Source organism: Coregonus lavaretus, assembly GCF_964263955.1.
Source record: "Coregonus lavaretus genome assembly, chromosome: 38".
Classification (NCBI taxonomy): domain Eukaryota; kingdom Metazoa; phylum Chordata; class Actinopteri; order Salmoniformes; family Salmonidae; genus Coregonus; species Coregonus lavaretus.
Window position 1 is genome coordinate 5,951,444 of NC_140025.1, and position 15,291 is coordinate 5,966,734.

The window sequence follows — 15,291 nt, forward strand, 5'->3', positions numbered from 1 at the left end:
GAACTGAGTGAGTCAGGGGAAATTGAAAGGATTAGGTAATGTGTAGCCTACACTCTTAGAAAAAAAGGTGCTATCTAGAACCAAAAAGGGTTCTTCGGCTTTCCCCATAGGAAAACCCTTTGAAGAAACCCTTTTGGTTCCAGGTAGAAACTTTTAGGGTTTCATGTAGAACCCTTTCCACAGAGGGTTCTACCTGGAACCAAAAAGGGTTCTCCTATGGGGACAACCACAGAACCCTTTTTTCTAAGAGTGTACTGTTTTCTCTTGTGAGGTTTACACACCTTTAGACAGTAGCTATACAGTTACACACACTATCATTGACAAGACTCATGTAAACATTGACAAACAAACATAATCTTAGCGGGAAAAGTGGGTTGAAATGCCATCATTACAGCCAGTTCTGCCTGCTGGGATCACAACTTGATCACGGACTCTCTTTCAAAACACATATTAATATGCACCAGAGACTATGCACTTCCAGGCAGAGTCCAAAATGGCACCATATTCCCTACACAGGGCCTGGTCAAAAGTAGTGCACAATATAAGGGATAGGGTGTAATTTGGGACACAATGACACATTCCCCTGGCCCACTCACCAGTAGCGGTACTTGGAGCCCAGTTGGAAGACATGTGCAAAGAAGTTCTTCTGTGGTGGTAAGGGTCGGTCCAGTCTGAAGAAGGTGTGGTACTCTACACAGGCCTTCCATAGGTTCTTACAGGCTCGGTAGTTCACCATGTTAAAGGTTAACAGCGCCTCGCGGCTCTCATTCTGGAGAGGGAGGGAGGGAGAGAGAGAGAGGGCGATGGAGGGAGGGAGAGAGGGCGAGGGCGAGGGAGGAAGGGAGAGAGAGAGAGAGAGAGACAGAGAGAGAGAGGGCGAGGGAGGGAGGGAGGAAGAGAGAGGGCGAGGGCGAGGGAGAGAGGACGAGAGAGAGGGCGAGGGAGGGAGGGAGGGAGAGAGAGGGCGAGGGAGGGAGGGAGAGAGAGAGAGAGGTCAGTGGTGGGCTCAGCACACTTAGGCGTACAGTACAGCATGAAGCATGGCACAGTCGGTGTGTGTGATTATCACATATGATCAACTGATGTCACACAGATCTAGCTAAAAGAACATGGATACAGAGGAAGAAATCACCCTTCGACTTGCATAGCGGCCATGAGATAGCTTCTTCTAGGCTAGACACTAGGGTTTTCTGTAGTACTTCTCTACTCGGATACATGAATTATAGCGCATGACATCATTTAATCTAGATGTTAAGTACTGTACAACAGCTTTTAACGTGTTTTTGTGTGTCTTCCACTACTAGAAGCCCTAGTTGGGATCAAATGATTTTAGATTTAGTTTCATATGACCAGCCTAGCACACACAAGGTGCATTATGTATTCTCCAATATTAATAATGATGAGAGAGAATTTGAGTTCTCACAATAGTAGGGATGTAATCACAGTTGAAATCAGGACATACTTACCAATTCTCTTCTGAGTTGAATAAAAAATTGTCTACATTTAAACGAGATCTTTACAATCTGTAGCCTGAAAGAAAGAAAGAAAGAAAGAAAGAAAGAAAGAAAGAGAAGCTATTATCACCCATAGGAAGGAATCTCTCCTTTATTTCATAGATAACAGAGACCATATCCAGTGTTCTGAAGCCACTGGATAAGCGTATAGAATACATATTCCTCTTTGCCACCCATGTTATCATCCATAAGAATCTCTGCCACTCTTTCATCAGAAACCAATCATTTTCAGTGTTCTATGTTCAGTGTTCTATAGTTCCATTCTGCCTGCTGGCCTATTTCCCTGGTTCCTTAAAGCATGACTCAGAGAGAGAATCTAAATATAGAACGCATTGTCACAACCTGACACAATTACACTATTACTCATTTCTTCAGAAGTCTCTTTTCATGAAGATAAACTCTCACTGTACTGTACCATCAAAGGGAGTAGGGCAAGATCAAACAGTGGGGAGAGGGCTCATGTTGTCACTTTACAGTAGAGTTAGCCTCAATAGAAGTTATGGCTGAATCTGGACCATGGAAAGGAGTAGAGCATCGTAAAACGCTATTGGTTCATTATCGCTTTCATGCTACGTTTGCTACTACTGTTTGTTACTTAAGCAATAAGGCCAGAGGAGGTGTGGTATATGGCCAATATACCACGGCTAAGGGCTGTTCTGCACGATGCAACATGGAGTGCCTCGAACCAGCCCTTAGCCGTGGTATATTGGCCATATACCACAAACCCCCGAGGTGCCTTATTGCTATTATAAACTGGTTACCAACGTAATTAGAGCAGTAAAAATACATATTTTGTCATACCCGTGATATACGGTCTGATATACCACAGCTGTCAGCCAATCAGCATTAAGGGCTCGAACCACCCAGTTTATAATACTCTTTAGGTTCTGTGTGTCCCATCCAATGGCTCCCCTATATGGAGACCGTGGATGAATGTGGAAACAAACTCAATTGATTTGACTCACCATGGAAAGCAGTTGATTCGTACCCTGTTCTTATAGATGACAATCCCAGTTGACATCACTCCGATTAAAATCTCAGTGTTGCTTTGATCCTGTAACGGAGGAGGGAAAAAGGGGACACGGAGGATTGAAAAGTGCCCAGCTTTCTGACTTCCTATGGATGGGATCTACTTAACAGAAACCCGATAGTTGGGCAATGGAGGAGGGTGCTAACCACCACACTGTCTAATGAAACCACATTGAAGAAGGTTAATTGGGAAGCATAGTAGGCATGCATCACTCCATTGCACACCTGAACACTTACCCTTGCATAGTGCAATTGGACTCCATAGAGCTCTAGTGTCCGTGCTGTGTTTAGATAGTTGAACTCTGACTGGGCAGGAGACAGTCCCCTGAAAAGAAAGACAGAGAGAGTGTGAGATAGGGAGAGAGAGCAAGAGAGAGAGAGACCTAAGTTGGCTCCACACAGGCCATTCAGAGAGCAGAGTAGGCCACCCTACCATCTCTGTGAGAGGCTAAACAATGACAGCCCTTGTTCTGACCTGGGCACAAGGTCTGAGCCGCCTCAGCCTCAGCTGCAGTGAATGAGCAGTCCATTCCTGTTTAATCTATAAGTTACTTGATCTTTTTTGTGCATTTCCTGTTTTACTCCGATGTATCCACACACTCACACAATATCAGTTGAGAGATTGCATCTTACTTGCGTTGCTGATGCTGTTTGGCAATCTCGTTCTCAAAGTCTTGTGGTGCATTGGGGATGAAAGAGTATTCTGAGAGGTAGCCGGGCAAGTTCTCGTCATGACTGTAGTCCCCTAGCTCAGCTGCAACACAACACAAAGCACACAGTGTGTGAGTGTGTAAGTGTGTGTGTGTGTGTGTGTGACACAGAGCACAATGAGGCCTTCACGCCTCTCCTTCTCTTCCTCCTGTACAGCTCCCATTCATTCACTCATTTTCTGGTCAAACTTCTCCTTTGTGTGCAAACGGAAAGAAGCAGGACTTTTGCAGCTTGTGAGGAGCCAAACACTTGCCTTTTTTTGTCAATGTTTTGAAAAGAGAGACAGAGAGACGAGTCCTCCTGCTGAGTGTCTCAGTGTTTCCATACTGTATAAACAGTCTGCCTGTGTCCCAAATGGTACCCTATTCCCTTTATAGTGCACTACTTAGCTCATAGGGCTCTGGTCAAAAATAGTGCACTATATATGGAACAGGGTGCCATTTGGGACACAAACTCTGTCTTCCGTAATGAAAAGGGAGCAGACATGAGGAAGTTGGGGGTTAAGTGCATCCGTTTCTGAAAGCACTTTAAGAAAAATATGTAGCTCAATAATGTGAATAAATTAATAAATAGCCTTGCTCTTTCATTTTAATAGAAACTACATCAGTATGTGAAAACAATGGGAAAAATGGACCGTAATAGCCCAATATACACTAACTATCCTGGTCAGAATTGTGACTGACAGACAGACTGGCACATGTGAAATGTCCTCCATGCTATTATTGTTATTACAGTTATTTCGGTGAGACCACCATGGCCACTTCCCATTTCCTCCTGCGACCTCTATACCTCCCACATAGCATGATACGTTTACTACAACCCCACGAGGGAGCCAGCCAGTCAGCCAGCCAGCCAGTTATCCCAGCCATCCAGTCAGCCAGCCTATTAAGCTAACAACCAATGGGCAGTGTTCTTCTGCCCTCCTGCCAGCCTGGTTGTGGTGATTGTGCTGCTCCTCCTCCCTCTCAGCAGCGTATTGGGGTCAATGAGTAAACAAGGACCCGCAGCAGCCAGGCTACATGAAAGCAGCATCATTACAAGCCAAGTACAGTATGAAGTAGTATTATGGTTGTGTTTTGGTCTGGGGTTTCCAAGCTACTGTAATACTCTGATCCCCCATACTCTCAACGCTTGAAATCACATGGTGGATATTGGAGGGAAACAGAGAACATACACTACTGAACATGTTCTATCATTCATTCAGTTAGTTACTAGGTTTGAGGCAGAATGTATAAGACCATAGGTCAGTAGTATAGTTGAATAGCTAAGAGGAAGTATTTAAGTACTTACATTGAACAGCGTATGAAGCAAGAAGAGCGGCTGTGGTGTATGGACACGGCAGCCTGCAAGCCGAGGATTCTGTTATTACTCAAATTCATCACAAGAAGATTATTCAAACGTTTGAATAAACCAATCAAATAAGGAGCTGTGTGTTTATCAAATTCACACTCACCTTCCACTAAGTATGTCCTGTTTAATCTGCAAAAAGTACTGGTACCTAAAGGGGACCCAGAACAACAAGATCAATATAGGCTTTTAAGTCCACTTATAATCAAACTGTATGGAGAATAGCCTAGATAGCATAGAGGAAGGCCTATAGTGTATTGCCTTTTTATTTACATTTACATTTTATGTCACACCATTAAGCACTTACCGTGTATACTCCTCCTGAAGTTTATTGGGGTCGGTTACAAAGAATTTAACCCTAAAGTTCAAACTGTGTGCAGACCCCCCTGAAGTAAAAACAAACAAGCAGATTAATGGAACTAAAACTAGCTATAAATATAATATTCAAAATACTAGAGAATATTCCAAATGTATCAAACATACTTTTTAATTGCTTTCTAATCGGTTTGGTTGGATCCAGCCACCTCTGTAAAATATGGATGAAGACAACCTCAGACACAGCAGGGGACAAGAGGGAAAATAGGCAAAATACAAAATGGAAGATACATTTCTACTCATAACATTAGAGCAAGTTTAGAATAGAACTCTAACGGTTTTGCGAGACAGCATCATCCAAAATATACATTGTATAAAAGTCTGAATTTCAGCAGTCACAACTGAATAATTGCATTGTTATTGGTGAACTTTCAGAAACACAAATCGGTAGCCTCTACATACTATTCTAGCCGCTGTTTCAACTCTATTGTTTGCGGATCATGACCCATAATCTTCTTAGCATCTCAATCCGTTTGCTGTAGAAACGCCACAGTTTGCTGACAGGGCTGGAGAGAGCCTATTCATGAGATGCTGCTATGCTGCCAATCAGCGTGTTTGAGGGGATCAGCCAGAGCAAGGCCCTGCGTAGATCCACTAATCCTGATCACATAATAATTAGTAATTTCGGAAGCCAGTTGATTTGTAGATCAGTGATTCTGCGCCGTCCGACTGCAATGTAGTCTAACATGCACAATCTCAAGGCCTCACCTAATCTCGTGACAGACTGTTGAAATAAACGAGTAAATCGAGGAGCTAGCTAGTTACCTAGCTTAGGCAAGATTTGGTTCTGGGTTCTGATAAGATGCCTCACCTGACTGTCTGAGGAGTCGTCGGCCAGCTCTAGGCCGAAGTAGTCTCTCTCCGTCAGCTCCAGGTGTTTGAACACTACATCCAGCAGGACCTGTCCTTGATCGTGCTTCTGCAAGGAGAGAAACCAGACAGACATATGGCTATCTCATAATACAGATCACTGAAGCAACGTAGGACTGGGAAGTGTGTTGGCCATAAAGCGATTGACACCTCCAATACAGAGTAGCCTAAAAATACTTAATTGATAGAGGGTTATTGCAAAACTATCACACAAGTATTTCTAACTGGAGGTTGGGCATTGTAAGCTTTTCATAACAAGGCCTCACAGCCTGCTTTCTAGAAGTGTCAGGGCAATGTGCAACCACAGGCTTCCGGAACACAGAACCAGACCATGTATTATTTACAGAGAGATGGGAGAAGGAAGGAACACAAACTATACTACACACAGTGACTTCTCTTTGCCTGATTTGATTGGCCCATGTCATATAGGCTACCCACTAGGCTACTAGTGGTAGGACGACCATTGGTCCGAACATTGAGCCTTGAGGAACACCATACTTCTCAATCTCAACTGAGGCTCCACAATCATATCCTGCCATTAAATCCACAGTCTACCTTGTAATGCCAACCAGGCAGGAAAGCAGGAAAGCAGAAAAGGCATGTTTCAATCACCTAACTACATACGCCCAATCTCTCAGTAATGTAAAGAAGCCGGACCAACCAGTTGACTGGTATGTTTCATTAAACAGTGATTTCCATGGAGCTTCACTATGACCCCCATGCCCTGAAACAGATGTACTTTCATGACTGTGTTTGACTGTGTCACTGACATTAGGTGATCAATAATGTAGAGGAAATGAATAAAAACTGAAATAATTAAGTATCTTTATAAATAAGTAAACACCACTAGGGCTGTGGCAGTCATGACATTTTGTCAGCCGGTTATTGTCGTGCAATAGTAAAAAGGATGTAATTGAACTTTAGCTGAATAAAATAGAAAGGATATTTTTCCCATTACGGAGCAAGTGCGCTATGTTGAGTGTAAAAGTGATAATATACGCTAAATGTAGAGTTATTTGGCAACTTTAGTTGTGAATGATACAAACCTTAGAATGTCTTAGAAATCAAAACATATATGGGCTGCATGATGCCACTATAGGCTATTGATGATTTGAGAAAGTCGCAAAAAAAAGTTTGCGCTCTGTTCCTTGCCTCAGGCTGCACAGCTGTTCTCTCATCAAGTGATCCTATTTTCACCCATCAGACTATTTTCAATGTATTCTTGTCTTTACTAATATGTAAAATGAGTTTGGATTTAGATTGGCCCATTATCAACTGGGCAGGAACAGGGGCAGGGGAAAAAAAGACATCCGTATGCACGCGAATAGGTTACTCGGTTTTATAGCGGAGCTGTGCTTAATATGAGCAGCTGAGAAATAAATAGAACACTTATTTCACTCCACGCATCAACCACTGTTTGAAGCGCATGCTCTCGCTGCGAGATGGTGATATTCCGCCCAAACTCTGTATGCCATGGGCTCTCAAACCCTGTTCCTGCCACTACCCAAGAAACCAAGTGAAATCTGTTCAGGAACATCAATATGAAACATATTTCACTAAATTGTTGACAGCCCCTCTGTGTGCTGAAGAAAGTAATAAAGGAGAGAGTGGAGGAGATGGAAATACACAGTTGTGAGATATTCTGTAGCAAAAGGTCATGTGTCACCCAATTAATAAAAACACATTTTAAAAAGCACTATTACTAGGCCATTCAAAATCTAATTCACTATAATTGTAGGCTAACCGTAAGCAGCCCTGCACAATCAATTAACCAACAGCATCGCCCAGGGTTATAAGTTCTCTCCCAGACTCGTGGATAGACATTTTGGAGCGTAGCATAAGGTAACCAGTCCATCCAGTATGCAAAATAATACAGTCCACACTCAAAGGCGTTTACTCGAATGTGTTTAATTATGGAGTATAGGCTAGATCAATTATGTACCAAAGACATCTTAAAGCAGTTTTGTTTATTTGCCATGCATAATATGAATGAATCATCACCTTAGAAAGCGCTGTCCATTTCTTTGTTTTAGTCTTTGAAACAACATCCACAACAACCATGTTTTCCACTCAGTTTCAACCTGCTGTTGAACTTCTTTCTTCAAATTGATCATCACAGCGATGTGAGTTTTAAAAGCATGATATTGTTTTGATGAAAAGTGTTTGATGTGATTTTTGATTGCATTTGCATTGATGTGAGAGTGGTTAGAGGGACAACAGAGCCCTGAGTACCAGGCCATTAGCGACCTGATCGTTAGCGAGTTGGGCACTACCACAACATGTCCAGAGTGCATAAGAGGAGATTACGAGTCACGTGGAATTTTACTGCGGTCATGACTCATGACTGCCGGTGTGGCGGTAATACGGTAACCGCAACAGCCCTAAACCCCACACACAAGTCTATGTGGAACCAACGGGTTAAATCAGAGTGCTGTGCGTCAACCTGGAGATGAGCTTTAACCATAGTGGTCAGCAGCAATCAAGTCATACTCTCTCCAGCCACTAGGCTAATGCACAGCAGCCACGTTGGGAATCAAACTACCAGCTAACGAGGAGCTTTAAAGGCAGGAGATGAAAACTGAAACAACAAAGCTCTACAGCTCTAGAAGTTAAACAGACGCCTGTTAGAAGCCTTCTTGTAGATTCCCAGTGCAGTGCAAGTATTGGAGGTGGTGCACGCATGGCAGTAGAATGCCAGAGGACATGATGATGGAGCTGTCAGTTGTCATTCAGTACTGACTTCCCCTGTGGGTACATGATGTGTCTGTGCACACTGGATGGTTCCCAGAGGATAGAACCGACATCAACGCCAACAAAGCATATGAAACACATATGCACACAAACATGATGCACACAACCCGAGATATAGGCCTGTATTCACCTAATCCTGACTGGCAGTGAAGCATTGACCTGGTTTACCCCCGCATGGCACTAGTAAAGACAAAGGACTCCATAATGGCAGCTCTGTAGTCCCAGAAATGGACTCATCTTAATTCATGAACAGGGGATTAGAGGGCAGTAGCTGAGCAGATTTATTTGCCCCAGAACAGAACAAAGAGTATCGGGGCAACAGAGATGCTCGGGGGTTAGACTGAGGTGCTGTGTGTGTGTTGTAATTAAGAGTACCTCACAGAGGGGACTGCACTAACATTGTTCCTCTCTGCCCCCCTTACCCACGGTACACCACACGGGCCAGATAGCCCCCACACTTGGCTCGGAAAAGCCATTGTGATGTGTGCAGTTCAGTCCTGGTGTAAGTGTTTACTCCATTGGCTAGTAACCCCCGGAGACTCCTTTTAAACCAAAATGCCAGACATTCTGCTATGTCTCTGCTATGCTGCTATTAATGACAGATATCTAAAATTACCCAGGCTCCTTCGGTCCCTACTACTGCAATGCATCTGTACTTTAAAGGGCAACTCCACCACTTTTCAACCTCATTTGCATTATCTCCAGCACAATACCAGTGTATACATATGTGAAAATGGTGCCTTTCTACATTTTGTAGAAAAATATATAAAGTTAAAAGGTTCTACCCAATGACATCATTTTCAAACACTATAAGATTTGTGGGGAGCAAGAAAATACCCTCCCTCTGTTTTTCTTCGTTTTAATCCTACCCTGTGATGTCACAGAGAAGCATTTTTTAGGACCTTTCTTATCTTTTTAACCACAGATCATAGAAACGTGCCGTTTTCACATATTTAGAAACTGTATGGTGCTGGAGGTAATGAATATGAGGTTGAAGTGGCAGAATTGCCCTTTAAACAAAGTCTAATGTATCTTTATAGGCCTACTTGGTTACTGTGTAGCCTATTGATAGACAACTAGTCTTGATAGACAACTAGTCTTGAGAGAAGGCCCTAACTCAGTCATTCTCTATGGTGATATGTAGGGCTGTACAGTCAGTGTAGGTGCTGGGGTTAGTATAGTACAGTACTTACGTTAACTTTGAAGGCTTGAATTGTGTTATCCAGCAGAAGAACATTACAGACCACCTCTGTGTGCTGCCTGTCTTGTGCCAGCTCCGATGCTCGGACATTGTGGTTACTGCCAGCTGGCAACCGGGAGCGTGAGGTCATTACTGTCCACACTGGGTCTGCAACACAGAGAAACAAAACAGCAGGGTTAGGGACCTTATATTATACTGCATTTAAATACATTACATTGCATTATGGAATGGAGAATGGCTAGCCTTGTCTTCATTTTTTATTTAAAGCAGTCGGCAACGGCATATTTGAGTCAAGTAAAAAAGAATAAAGACAACGCACTCCTTAAATCTGTGACTGATGCTGATGATGTCATACGTCATTATAGCATTTCTAGAAAGAGATCCCTATCAGATCCATTGCCCTTGATCCTTTACGGTCCATGGTCTTACAGTCAGGCTGCAGTACAATGAAAGGATTCAGTGATTCAGTGAGGCATGACCCAGTTCACCACCGCTGGGAGGAAGAGAGCTACACACACTATAGGGGACTTCCCCAGGAGGGTTAGCAGTCTTCACGTCCCCACCAGAGTCCATACACACACACACCACACACACACACACCACACACACACACACACACCACACACACACATATGGATGCTGTCAGGCCTAATGCTGAGTTATAAAGTTATAATAACAGGGGGAAGGGTGATAAATACATATAAAAATCATATTTCATAGTCATATCAAATATTAGGGAGAACATTTACTGCAGAAACATAGAAAGAGTTTTACAACAACCTGGATAGGCTATATCACCTTTGACCTTTTTCCTGCATGACATCATCCATTGACAGCACACAGAAAGGTCCCGAAATAAACCATGGCCACACCAGCAGCAGAGCTTTTGTCAGTGACAATGGTGTTCCTGTGAATGTCACAGTGCAACACACAAAGACATGCTGAGGCGCTGTACGGTGTTGTCACACTGGCCCCGTCTCTAGAACTCACATGGGTCATACCCTGTCACGGGTCTCATCTTCTCACAGTTAGAGAGAGGTAAAAGCAGGGGGATCAGGGATCATACGCTTCAAAACCTACTAGGCTATTATTCTATAATGTTTATCATTGCCATTATTTTTAACTTGTTTTTAACAGTTCACATGCGCTTTGTCTATGTTTTCCGTGTTATAAATTGTCTTGAATTCTTGAATGAAATAATCAATATCTAGGGAGTGGAGCTGTCCTGGCCTGAACCATACCTTATTATCTATTCGTCTATTCAGGACATGACTGTTTTGGTTTACTATCGCTTACCAACAGAAAAAAGGCAAATGTCCCAATGAGTCTCAGGTTAAGACTAAGGTTATTTACAACGTAGAGCCCTCCTTTAAACAAAGTTGCAGTCCCAAAAAAATCACAAACAGTATGCAAATGTCAACACAAGGAACAGTCACAGTAGAATCCCTATAAACATACTGATCCATAAATACTTACTTTGACCTTTACTGTCTGTCACTGTGTTTGTTTACTGCACTTTCTGTCCCTATAGCATGCAGGACAACCACACAGGAGTTGGCAGTGAATGGCCATGGCAGCTTGCCTTGAGTGGGGGGGTGGGTCCATCTAATACCCATGAACTTGAGGGATGGGAGCAGATAGACTGTGTGTCAGTGTAACCTAAAAGAGCTGAGCAACCCACTTCCAACCTAGCTCGCCTGCCAACACCACCACCCACCCACCATAACAGAGTCCAAATCATAGGCTGAGTCTCAGGGGCTGAGTGACCTTTCAGTAATAGAGCCACAGCTCTGGATTACTGGAGCTGGATGGAGAGACCAGACAGACACCACGCCAAATGCAGAGGAGCTAGCCTACCTTGAATCCCAATGCAACCCCTAGGCCCTAGACCGAAGCTAGTAGCCTAACCCCTAAATAAATTAGGCTAAACATTGTTTTACATTTCCATCAGGTGATATGTTGGCCTACCATTGTCTAAGTATTTTCACACCAAGTACGACAGGGCAGCATTACCTATCTGATACAGTAATCACTATGGGTTATAAAACAGAAATCCCTTAATGTACTTAGGCTACATTCATTCTTCAAAGCATCTGTGTACAATAAGCTGTTATGACAGCTAAGGGACATAATCGTTTTATCAAGCCGTGGCTCCTGAAACACTCCCACCCACTCCAGCACTGGATTAACATGCTGTGTGTACAGCTCAGATACATCTGTCCCCCAAGATACTACAGTACAAACAACCAGGGTCATGTTCATTAGGCATGAAACGGAAGACAAGTGACTAAAACAAGGAGGGACTACTTGTACTTGTCCAATAACAAACACTCATTTTCGTTTCAAAACGTTTCCCTACAGTGCGCCCTACTGAACACAACCCAGGTGGGTTATGTTCCACACACAAATGGAGTTCCCCATCCTCTCAGATCTTCCACTCTGCAGACCTCAGTCACCACAGACACATCCCAAATGGCACCCTATTCACCATAGGACTCTGGTCAAAAGTAGTGCACTATGTAGGGAATAGGATGCCATTTGGAGGGCTGCCATCATTAGATCAACTGTGGAGTGCAACACATGCATCACAGATCACACACTCATGCGTGATACTAGAGAGCGTATGCACTCTTTTTTTTCTATCTTTCCACTACTGTGTTTTTCCATGCGTGGTCTAGTAAGCCTTCTTAGCTCTGTGAGGCTAAAGCCAACAGTAGCTAACAAGCCATTTAACCCTGGGCACAAATCTAAACAACACTGTTCACGGCAGAAGAGATTCACTCTGAAAAGGCTTCTGGGTCGCAAATGAAATCACTTGCACTCCTGTGCAACGTAGGCTATCAATTATGTCCACATAGAATTGAGCATAATGATGAATAGCCTAACAAACACAATTAGGTTATCGATGACTGTGAGCTAGAGGTTAGAGAGCGTTGCCATTGATTTCAAAAAAAACTTTGCGGCCATTCTCATTCTCATTCTCCCCGATTCCTTCCTTCCGCCTCTCCCTCCCATTCTTAAAGCTCCAGAGGCGTTTGTTGCTACCAATCTCATTCATTCAGATATTTAGCCCCAGCAGCATAGTTATTAACTCACCACCCCCAACTGTGGAGGTGGGGGCACTACAATGTAGACCCCCTAGTGATTCATCCTGTTTTAGAGCTTAATGAGCACATATGTGTTTTATGTCATTTACCACCGTTTTCCGCTGTCTGCAGCACACACTACGTTGCTCGGTTTCATCTGTTTCAGCACATCCCCCCTCCTCCCCCATCACAGCCCATGTACCCCATCACTCTCATTCATTGCACTGTCAAAAGCCTTGCACTTGACAATAACTGACCCAGTCTAAAAATGTGGGGCTGCTTTAGACAGATGGGGAGGGATGGAGAGATGGAGCCGTGTGTGTAGGATACAATCATCCTCTTATTTCTACTCTCTCTCTTCATTCTCCACTATAGCCCTGCAGCTCTTTATCAGAGAGATAGAGACCGTTGAGATTGTCTGATAGCAAATGGCTGCTCCTCTATCTCTATATTCCACTATGGTCAGCAAGGAGGCAGAGAAGGGAATGTTAGGATGACATCAGTGGGGATTCTATAGATTCTAGGGATGATGCCATTTCTGTGAAGCTCTATTCGCTCAGTCTTTCTTTGTAGTAGCAGGTAGATTAGAATCCTAGTGTTTCTATGAAGTCAGTCAGTGCACTAGACTAGAGCGTCCATATTTCTTGTGATAGTACCGAGCACAGGGTCTTGCATCCAGCAGCATAAATACAACATGAATACGTGTCATAACTGCATTATTACAGACAAACAAGACTTGTATGTAATCCGAGTGGAGTTTATTATGTCAACCAGCTAAACCACTGTGTAGCCTACCTGTAATCAGAATCAGTGGGGTCTCTCTGTGTACTTATTCAAGAAAGAGGTTTATCCATCTATTGACCCAGACATATATTTAGGCTCTACCTTCTCCCCTGGCCTACACTCCCTCCCTCTCCCAAAACCAGACATAGGTTAGAAGTGCACACTCTATTCTGTTCTGTTCTATTCTATTCTAGTTAACTGTAGCCTATATGGCTGTCAGCTGGCATTTGACAGGGACAGAAAAAAAAAGAGGTGATGTTAGCTAGCTAGAAAGCCAGCCACCAGGCCATCAAATAGATGTCACTAACGTAGAGGTGTAGCTATACTGTCTCTGGATAGATGAACATCTAGTTAGCTAGCTTGCTACATCAGCTGTGCTATGCAGCTAGCAAACGAACCATGGCATGACGTTATTATTATGCAGGCTGCTTACCTTCATAAACTGCTCCGGTTGAGTCCAGGTTTTGAGGGATAAAATCAAGAACACAGCAATAAGTGGGCGAGGTGGTGCAATTCAACCGCTGCAGAGCCACAGAAATCTCCTCATCGTTCGCAGCAGCATACACTCGCTACGGCCGCAAGGGTTCGTTTCTTTTCAGCACCACAGCGATGATGGACCCATGCAAACGTCAATACAGGACGCAACCATTGTAATGCGAGCAAGGCATACACGAGCAGGTAGGTATGATCACACAAAAACAGAACTTCCTTTCCGCAGTCTCCAAACTGTAGTTCAATTAAAAAACAATCCCGTTTGAAGACGTTGATCATTTATATCGCTGCAGCATAAACCATGGGGCACCAACGAAATATGGCGTAAACTCCACAACAAATTTTTTGAACGGGGGTGGTGTCTGTCAACCTAGTAGGCGTAGCATTTGTGTCGGAGGCGCAGATTTCACACCACGCACGCGCGCAGTTTACATTGTGAGAAGTTGGTAAAATATAAAATATAAATATTATTATTATTATATTATTATTATTATTATTAGATTGTACGTAACTTCACATATTTTTGCATAAAGGTAGTTTGTGTGTGATATATTAAAAGCTTGCTAAACATTTAGCTACCTTTGCAAATAAATATCCTATACTCCCATCTAGTGGCCAATTCTATGTTCATGCCACTTCTTTTTGAGATGAAATAGTAATAACTGGTATATTGTATCTAGTTTCAAAATGAAAATGCAGGAACTCTGATAGTGATCCCCATTATTGTACGCCTCCATTTAGAACTGCCCGCTTTTAGGTAACACGTAAGTAACATTAGCCTACTTACAATTATTTATGGAGAGTTTGTAAGTTGTTAATAAATGGTTCTTTATTCGTTTTTGTAGATAGTTTATAGATACGTTGTAAATAAGCATTAGGCTTATTGGTTGAAAATTACTTACATTATTTTTCTATGGTCACATCTGGATTTGAGTCATTATGGAATGCTCCATTTCGACATCAGGGGGAGGCTGTTCAAATATTGTTATACTTTCCCTCCAGAAATGGCAGATTAAAAACATAACACATTGAAAGTCAATAATTTAAGCACTTAAATTAAGCCTGACAAACTCTAAATGGGACCTATAATCATTAAAATAATGGCTTATTTGCTCAAAAATAATACACATTG

At 42.9% G+C, this 15,291-nt stretch overlaps 1 protein-coding gene across 1 annotated transcript in view; it reads right to left on the reverse strand.

Moving 5' to 3' along the window:
• Positions 1-14,478, reverse strand: part of LOC311112241 (tyrosine-protein phosphatase non-receptor type 4-like) — a 25,319-nt gene extending 10,841 nt beyond the window's left edge. Inside the window, exons 1-12 of the mRNA XM_084155287.1 lie at positions 14,101-14,478; positions 9,791-9,945; positions 5,788-5,895; positions 5,085-5,127; positions 4,909-4,987; positions 4,708-4,752; positions 4,545-4,597; positions 3,177-3,297; positions 2,781-2,868; positions 2,480-2,568; positions 1,467-1,530; positions 597-769 (exon numbers count right to left, since the gene is read on the reverse strand). Coding sequence (XP_084011413.1) covers positions 597-769; positions 1,467-1,530; positions 2,480-2,568; positions 2,781-2,868; positions 3,177-3,297; positions 4,545-4,597; positions 4,708-4,752; positions 4,909-4,987; positions 5,085-5,127; positions 5,788-5,895; positions 9,791-9,928 — 1,001 coding nt within the window. The 5' untranslated portion in view covers positions 9,929-9,945; positions 14,101-14,478. The remainder of the gene's footprint in view (positions 1-596; positions 770-1,466; positions 1,531-2,479; positions 2,569-2,780; positions 2,869-3,176; positions 3,298-4,544; positions 4,598-4,707; positions 4,753-4,908; positions 4,988-5,084; positions 5,128-5,787; positions 5,896-9,790; positions 9,946-14,100) is intronic.
• Between the last annotated feature and the right edge of the window lie 813 nt (positions 14,479-15,291).